We start from the raw sequence: 9,836 nt of genomic DNA on the forward strand, positions 1-9,836 counted from the left end.
TGATGTAATGACTGATGAGTGCGTTATATCAGATTTTTTTTTTGTTTATAAATGATGCAGAAGTTTGTCATAAAAAAGAACGTATTAATAAAACAAGTTTTACTTTTTTATAGTAGAGCTATTTTAAAAGTCGTCACATTAGATACTCTCCAGAATTACGCGAGTCTTGAATAGATTGGCAACTTACGACAGATGTTTTCCTCGATCTTATCATTTCCTCCATCTTAATGCTTACAGGTGACATCCGTGGTTAAAAGCTTCGAGAAATGAGCACTTTAGTAGGAGGCTCATAATTGCGCTCGTACGGCTATTACACGGCTATTTACTGCATGCTTGAATTATCATAGCGACATATATACATAGTCGCTAAGTATAAACGGTAAACAACGACAGGTGGATGAATTTTTCCTCTGATTATAAAATTGCAATCTCAAAAAAAAAATTCAATGCACTCGTCACACGTAAGACTGTACGATTGAAGCGATAAGAGATTAAATTAAAATATTAAATCTAATATACACTTTCCGATTTCAAATCGTCTTTTCTTGTTTTGTGGACTTTGAAAAAAGTGGTTTTATCACTGTTATTTATGATTGTATAAAGTTCGATCGAATCTAAAATTTCAAGGATACATTACACATTTTTTAATATAATAAAAAATTTTTGAAGAAAATACAGATTTATTTATATTTTTGAAAGGTATAAAGTTGGGTGGTGATTTGTATAAAAAATTATTTTAATACGAAATAGACATATTTTTAAAAAAGAATTAAAATAAAAATTTAAAAAATGTAAGTATTGATTTCATTGAGTGTGAATTTCATATGTACATAACATTAATTTTTATACGGAAAGTACATATAAACTTTCAATTTTCATTTTTGTGTAAACACTGTAGATACACTTGAGCTAAAATATCTGTTATACAAAAATTTTTCTTTCATTTTTCTTTATACATAACTCATATTCGATACGTTTATAATAAAAAGTATTTAGAAAATATTTTGATTAAAAAAGTTTATTTGTAAAAAATAAATAATTATTAACAATTTATTAATAGAGTATAAGTAGATTTTTATATATTTTCAAAATGATTTTTTATTATTGTTTGCAAAAGATGTAATAATTAAAATATATTCCAATAATAAGCAACAGAAGTGAAAAATTGTATTATTTGGAAACCCATAAAGTATTTTGTACAGTCGAGAAATTTAGCTTCTAAGATCAGGAACGCGATTATTTTTGCGAAACTCTTTTATCAATTTTGTCTCTTATTTATCAATTTTAAAACATAAATAATATTTCCTGAAACGAATAAACAATATAGGTTAATAGAAGGCGAGCGCGGTAAGAAATGCACAAACATTCTTAAAAAATTATTTGTGTAATCAGATAATTGAATAATAGAAAACTAGATGTTTCGATTCACTCAGAACTATCGTCAGCAAATTTCAATGACATATTCATTGTAGGATTTTTTTATTTATCTATATTAGGATAGCACATTACGCTTTTCAACTGTATGACTTGTGAAGAGCAAAAATAAGGCTTTTCTAAAAAAAATTCTCCTTTACACACAAATTGTATGTATCCTTGATACTTATTGTATCTTCCAATGCATTTTGTGTTCATCTATCAACGTCTTCTGATTATCATTTATCTGCCGATTATTTTAGAACAGGTTGAAGGCATTTTTTACCCCTTCCAGGGATCGTTCGCAAGAACAGGTTGGCCACCCTCTAGGAGGCAGGTTACGAGCGTGAATATTTGACATATCAGATCGATGAGTCACGCATCTTGTTCGATATGTTCCGGCTACCCCATTCGCGCCGCCCGCGCCCACGCGACCTGTGCATGACTCATCTGCGATTCTCGGAAGCGTCTCGCCACTCTCGGAATCTCTCGCTTGAGATTTTCGTCATTCGCTGTAGCGGTACCGTTAGTGGGAAATTCGCGTGTCTCAGTCCACTCGAGATTCGAGGTCGAGGCAGCGTCCGTCACTTGTGCAGTCAAGCGTATTAAACTGTTTTTTTTTTTGTTCAATCGTAACAGAACTGTATACATATAATCTATATATCTCAAGGAGAACGTGAAAGTTCAAATTTTATCTTGTTTAAAATTGTACCACGTTCAAAATTACATCATCTTACCTCAAAGACAACAAGAAAGTCAAACTAATGTTATATTAAACCGAATTTTGAAAAAAATGAAATAAATTCGGTCAATAATGATATAAATTCGGGTCAGTATGACGACAAATTGGCATTATTTCGACTTTCTTGTTTTTCTTCGATAACAATTCATACAAATATGAATGAAATAAAATTTGAATCTAATTTTCAAGGTTCACACAATTAAGTTTGATGACTATCTCATTGTGTGAGAGATACTGAAGGATACCAAACAGAAAAAATAAACCTTGAACTTCGAAAATTAGATTCAAATCTTTCACTCAGAATTATACCATGTTCAAAATTGTACTATCTTATCCTACAATTCAAAATGACACGAATGATTACATAATAATATTATAACTGTATCGTGTCACACCGAAATAAGCGAGTCGTCATCCTTAATTATTAATTTATTGAATATAATGAATCTAATCGCAACAATAAGAGATATTACGTCGCATAAGCCAATCTATCTTAAAACGTGTCCACGCGCGTCGTATCTCCAATTAAATAAACATCGTACAAATGTGGTGATATTATTTTGAAGACCTTCATACGGAATGCTGATTTGCGAAAAAAAAAACGACGACGCAATTGTTGGCTCGTGAGAACAACAATTGTAGTGTAAACTCACGTGTACGCATTCTTAATGTCTCCTTCACGAGACTGCCGAGATTATCTCATACATACATATGTGATACAAATCTGATAAAGTTACTATAAAGCTAAGCATTCTTATGCGTAGTTAAAATAAAATAAAAGATATCGCTAAAAAAAGAACTTTGTCTTTCCTATCTAAAGCCTTTTGTCATAACTTATTTACTTTTTTGTACTTGTTTGTAATTTCGGAAAAACAAATGTCCGTTTCTATCAATGTAGATTAACTTTAATCTTGGTAATAAAGAGCAATTGACCGTTAGAAGTCAACGCAGAAAACAATGCGTACTATCACTAATAAAATTTAAACTTTGGCAATTATGCAATAAATTACAAATGTACGTTTCGGCTCTAGTTTGAGTCTTTCTCAGCAAACACTTAATCATAAAATTGTGTATATGTAGAAAAAAAGTTAAATAATGTCCGCGTATTATATAGTACCATCAATAATACATTTATATATTCAGGTAGAGAAAACCTATATAATGTGCCTCTTACATAACAAAGTTAGTTTCCTGTGTATTATATTGTGGACCATGATGAACAAAATTCGGATTTCCATAACTAAAAAAAAAAGAGAAATTTTCTGTGTTGATTTCTAGCATCCACTCTTTATTATTAGTTTGTGAATTTTGGGAGTCTTTTATTAATTAATTTTTGATCTTAGTTTACTTATTTTTTTATCTTTTTTTAAAAATTAGAAAAGGGTAAAGAGTAAATTAAACCGAAATTAAAGTTAATCTATATTGGTAAAAATGGGCATTACAAGTGCAGGGAATGATGGAGAATAAAATCTATACTTTATTTACTTTATATATATTTGCTATAAATACTTTAAATAATCTATAATTTACATCAGATTTCTCGGCAGGATTTTACTTGTAATTTTTTTATTTTTTAAATGTATTTTTTGCACATTTAAGTGCAAATATTAAGATGCATAAATTTAAGTGGAATTCGTCCTAAATTCAGACGCAAATTATAGATTGTCTCTAATAGGCTCCACGAAAGATCACAAAGATAATGTAATGACGCGAGATGTAAAAATTCTTCGAATTTTTCAACCTGCCTCGAGGGAATGTAAAATGCTTGGTCATCATTATACTGATATCAAGTGACGCACAACTTTCGCCTATAGATGTTTACAACTGGCTATCGCGTGCCAATTCATAAATATAGTTTAACAGAAATTCATATTCAACATTTATTGGATAACTTTTTTTTTAATAAAAAAATCGAATTATTTTAGTTAACTATTTGCATTCTACACAAGTAAATACTTTTTAAAGAAGATTAGCAACCGTATTTTTATAATTAATAATCAACATTTCATCTTTTATTTCATTTAAATTGTGACATTTATAAGATGAATTTATATATCAATCAAATTGATCGTTACATCAGCATCTTCATGTTTCTGCAGAATCGCAATTTTTACGACAAATGTCGAAGATCGGAGAATAAAGAAGAGAAGCAAATTAAAAACGTATCGAATTACAAGCCGATTACGAGCATCTATGCGCCGCGTAGTAGATAAACTTTCGTGCTTCGTCGATAACACCACATATCGAACGCGACGGCACGGCACTGCCACGGCGACCGGCAGCTCGACGGCGATTGGTCGGCCGGGAATAACCTATGACGTCATCCACGCTCGCGAGGCCTCGACTCTCTCCGCGGGTTCGAACGGTTTGCCGAACGCGCGCGCGAGGTATTCCCCCACGGTATGAGTCATCGGTTGCAGTTTCACACAGTTTCGAGCAAAGGGACCTGCGATTCGTGCGTGCCGCCTTTGAGTTCTACGTACGTCCATTACCAGTACCATTCTAAGTACAACCACCGTCTCACTCGCTCTCGCTTGCATTCCTTTCGGAGGAGCGTTCGGGGGAGAGAGATAGATAGAGCAAGAGAGAGAGAGAAAGAGAGAGAGAGAGAGAGAGGTTAGAACGCGACGTTCCGGTGACTCCGGTCTCTGCTCCGACGAGGATTCGCGAGGGTGAACGGCAACATGAAGCTGGACGTCTCCGACGTGCTCTACGACAGCTCCAGCGTGTCCAGCGACAGCGGGGCCTCGCAGAGCTCCCGCGTCAGCCATGATTTTCTCTCCAGCATCGCGAACACGGCCGTGCTGCCGAATAACGTAAGTACTGGGCAGGAATTTTCCCGCAATATGTCTCGCTTTCTCGGCTGTCCGAAGGTTATCTGTATCCTTGCAGGATGCGTCGCGATTACGTCGCGCCGACGATCAAAGTCTCGTCTCGTCCCGTTGCAAGTGCATGCGTTACGTAACGCACGCGCGACAATAATGCGTTAAACGTTAAAGCGGTTGTCCGCCTTTAGGCGTCGTACATGGCGCGAACGCGCCTCATGACTTGCTTCATGTGGTGGATCCGGTCTTTAGATTCAACGGGAGATGTTCATTATTTTCCTTAACTCTAGTAACTTGTACAATGATACATATGATTGAGGGAGAATTGTCCTTTTATCACATATAAAATTAAAAAAAGTTACGTTGACAAGAACTTAGAAACAGACAAGAAACTAAGAAAGATTTGTATGAAATAATATAAATGATTGTATTTCCATTTTTGAGAAACGCATAAACAAAACCTATACAATTTTAATTAATTTTATGGATTAAAAATATAAGATATTTTATACTTTTATTTTTCTATTTGATAATAATATATATTTATTAAAAAGAAAAATAGAAATATAAAATAATAGAATAATAATAATAATAATAATATAAGTATTTTTCCAATTTTTCACATACGAACTTGGAAGAATATTTAAAATTATATATAAAGGAATGCACTTAAGAGATTGTAAGAGTTTCTTATCTTGTGCAAATGTAAAAAAACAATTCGATATCTGAAAACATTCCATCAACATGTGTAGATAGGTATATAAATTTGCTAATCATTATTCTTGTTTGTACATCCGAGTTATCGCAGTAAAAAAACATTCAAGATATTATTCCTTAACTTCATAGTGTATGCCGGATTTAAATTAATTCATCGTTAAAAATATAACTTTTAAACTTCCTCGATGAAATTTCATTCAGCTTAAGGTTCAGCTGATTAAAGTGTAAGGAACAATAAAAGAATCTTCTTGCAATCATAATTCTTCGATTTGGACAGTTTCTATCTTAATTTATAAAAAAAAAATGTTTACTTTTATAAACTTGCAAGAGCTGATGTGGCGATTACATAAACGATTATACATCCGCGATGTAACATTTAGCAGAATCGGTTAGAATTACGTGGCTTACCGTCTTACTATTATTGTATGACGCATATTTGGTCAATCGTGCAACTGGGAATTGTATGTTATTTCGCAGGAACATGAATTCTTAGGCGGGGTAATGCACAAGTGCTGCTGCTTATCTGTATTTGTCTCTTAATGCTGCTCGTGATGACTCATTAGTAGTTGTACATTGTAAAATATGCAGAGTGTGCATACCCATCTCCCTTCTGCCGATGATCGATTTTAAGCGTTACTTGAAACGTTACTTGCATTAAACGAGTATGTAAAGAATGGGATGTGTGATTAATATTTATGACAAACGTAATTGATTAATTATTAAGATTTTGTACTGGTGACCTGGATTCACTTCTGTGATTCGATATACACGTGACGATTACAAAAGATGCTGTAAAATTTAACTGTACTGATTGTTTTAAAAACTATTAAGCACTCTCACAAAATTGATCGTTCCGAGAATGTTATTGATGCTAATATTTAATCTAGTCAGAATTTATAAGTCTCTTTTATTATTTTAAATTTTTATTACTTTTATTTATTTACTGCTTTTTAATACTTTATATAATTTGATACTTTGGATAACTTTCCATGTAGGTTGCGCAAAATTTCGTGTAATAATACCGAGTTTGTTAATATTGTGTTTTATCGAGTTCAAAACAGTTAAAATATCTTTCGACACGATGCATTTGTCAAGCTGCTACTTCGTTGAAGAGCTCCTTTATCCGGGAATTAGAGACAGAGCGTTGCTAAATTTACAAAAGCGCGTGCCGTCATCGCTATAAACCGAACTGCTCGAGTTCGAATGAAAAACACATTTTCGCTGGGAATGAGTCGCGCGAAAATATCAACGGCGTTATCATATATGTGCATCTAATTATGCGTCATGAGTGCGCGATAACATGCTACGCATCTAAGTCTTATATTATTTACACTCACAAAGCCTGTGTAACTTTTATAAAACAACAAATGTCAGACTTCGATTTTTCAAAAGTATAATAATTTTCTTAAGAAAAAATCCTGAAAAAGAAATTCTGGAAACGCACTTGACGTTAGTACGTTTAAGTTGTTAATGGACAAATACTGTTTGAACTTATTCTGATAGAGCCTATTCTACTTCACGCGTGGAGCCGGCAAATAAATTAGACGCCCCTGCATGCATAGATAAAAGACAACTTTCATTCCGATCCTGCATAGGTGTCCTTTTAAGGTGCATACCATATGCACCGCCAGTAAACCTTTGAGTTACTACGGAATTATCCAATCGAACGTTATCTTTCATTCTACTACTGCGTCCATTCACCGATCGGGAGAGATCAATGATCTCGAGATTGCCGAGTGTTTGCGTTTACGAATGAGTCTTCGCTTCGCGCGAACTTCAAAACGTGTGATTGTTCATTCTTTCTTCGTACTATCTCGCAGATCACAAGCTGCGGTTTATAAATGACGCGTCAACGACATGGTGCGGTTCGACAATCAATCTTGCTATATGAATGAGTGAGCGATTTCAATCTTAAACCGCAGAACGTTTGTTTTTCGTGGTCTTCAAGCACGCGCGAATAATCGAATCCTTAAAACTTCACCGAGTTTAACCCGGGAATAGTCATCCAGTGTCTTTTTGTAAACGATCACCTGGGGTGATTTTTATTCTAATTAAATCACTATTATCTATTATATATTGTATATTATTGATTGTTCTACAATGTATTAATATTGGAGGATTATGTAAGATAGATTTATATAGGTAATATTTAAAAAAATAGGTATAGCTTTTTGATTAGCAAAGAACTTGTGTGACTGAACATGATTTCCTCGCTTTTGGGGTATAAACATCACTTCAGATTATTGTGGGGGTTAAACTTTGGACATATAAAACATTTGTGAGATGTAAGACAATTTTTGTTCAGGTGTAGATAGGTTATTAATTATGGCAAATACATTTTTTTTATTTTGAATTGAATTTTAAGAATTAAATTCAATTCAAGAAAAGGCTTATCAATTTACTTTAGGCTGTAGGTATAAGATTGATGAGGACTTTGCATACAGTAGAAGTTAAAACCGGTTTTCAAAAGAATAATCTACTATCCTATATGTATACAATGAATCAAACTTTTAAAAAGTCGTTTAAAGTTCAAAACACTTTGTCATCTATATTCGCGCTTTATTCTCATGTTGGCTCTTAAAATTAACTTGCTAAAAAAAATTGTTCATCTTTTACTAATGGTAATTTTTGTAAGTTATTATATTTCATATATTAGACAAGTAAAAATACATGTTATTATTTATTATGTAAAAAATTCTATAAATGTGATTTTTAATTCTTTATAATACAAAACGTAGTGCACAATTAACTCGGTACATGGAGAGAATTTTTTCTTAGAATTTACCCTGAAAATATGATAGACCTGGGACAATATTGTATTTCGAAGATTTTATGTTAATTTCTCTCATTCATTAATAAAATTCTTGATAAAACTATAATAAAATATAAGATAAGTTTGATTAATATTACTGAAGTGCATAGTAAAAAAATCTTTAAAATATTGTATTGTACCACAACTGCCATATTTTAAAGTAAATTGAAAAAAATTCTCTTTGTGTAAAAGATTAAGATTCAAAATTATTTATTATAGCTTATGTGGAAATAACTGTTCTTTTTTTTAAATTTATTTCTCAATATTTACAATGTTGAAAATGTCTAAACTCTATCTTCTGTATAAAAGTATTTATTAAATGAGTTGTCAATCACGTTATTATCACTCGGTGTTATTTAATAATAACAATTGTCCAGTCTATTCATATCGTAATTTGTTACGTCGATATGGCATGTGTATATTTATAGATACAGACAGGAAGTAGAAAATTCTCTTCGTCGCGACGGACAATATCTCTATGGCATCGACAAGGGTTTAGTGCGTCTGTCTCTCCCTTCTATAGGATGTCCCAAAACTGAGGACAAAAAAGAATACACTGATACAGTTAGTTCTAAGAATTTAAAAACGACCGAAAATATCCAAGCACTAATCGTTTTTTATAGCATATCATCAATCTATGATCATAAAGAACTGTTTAATTAGACGTTAAGTTTCTCTTTTCGATCTTTTACCCGTTCGTTTACATTAAGTTCATTGAAAACAATTTACTGATCAATCTTAATCCATATTTTTTTAATAGTACTAAAAACATTTACTTGCAATAAATAAATATTTATTCAATAAAGAAACGATAAATCAGATTAATGGTTCTTGATATTTCATATCATAGAAGATGTACGTTTACATTTAGTAGATATTTAATTAGTATTATTCAAACAAATATTAAAATTTAGTATTATACATTTTTGTCAGTGTAATGTTCTGCCATAAATCACATAGAAAATGAGCTTTTGTGAGTCAAGTATTAGAAGCGCAAATGATACTACAATTATCTGCCATCCGATTTGAACTACATGTTAGCAAAACTTTTTTTGAAGCAATTGAGACGGCAGAGAGATTAAGTAAGAGAGATTAGGTTTTATAATGATGTTTTTATATTTTGAAAGTTACGAACGAGATGTGAAAGTTACGATAAATCACCCTCGATATCTCTGATAAAACTTGAAATTCGCAACGAATAACGTTTCATTGTAATTCGAGGACACCCGATGTATTCTCAGCATGGCGATTGTATTGATCTAGCTAGCATTTCGCCCGTCGTGACTTCGGCCGCCTCCAACAGCTGTTTTATAAAGCGCCGCCGTCT

At 32.5% G+C, this 9,836-nt stretch overlaps 1 protein-coding gene across 1 annotated transcript in view; it reads left to right on the plus strand.

Moving 5' to 3' along the window:
* Positions 1–4,594: 4,594 nt before the first annotated feature.
* LOC108753907 (transcription factor kayak) overlaps positions 4,595–9,836 on the plus strand; it is a 35,272-nt gene continuing 30,030 nt past the window's right edge. The window contains exon 1 of the mRNA XM_018495890.1: positions 4,595–4,971. Coding sequence (XP_018351392.1) covers positions 4,840–4,971 — 132 coding nt within the window. The 5' untranslated portion in view covers positions 4,595–4,839. The remainder of the gene's footprint in view (positions 4,972–9,836) is intronic.

Source organism: Trachymyrmex septentrionalis, unplaced genomic scaffold (assembly GCF_001594115.1).
Source record: "Trachymyrmex septentrionalis isolate Tsep2-gDNA-1 unplaced genomic scaffold, Tsep1.0 scaffold73, whole genome shotgun sequence".
NCBI classification, from domain to species: domain Eukaryota; kingdom Metazoa; phylum Arthropoda; class Insecta; order Hymenoptera; family Formicidae; genus Trachymyrmex; species Trachymyrmex septentrionalis.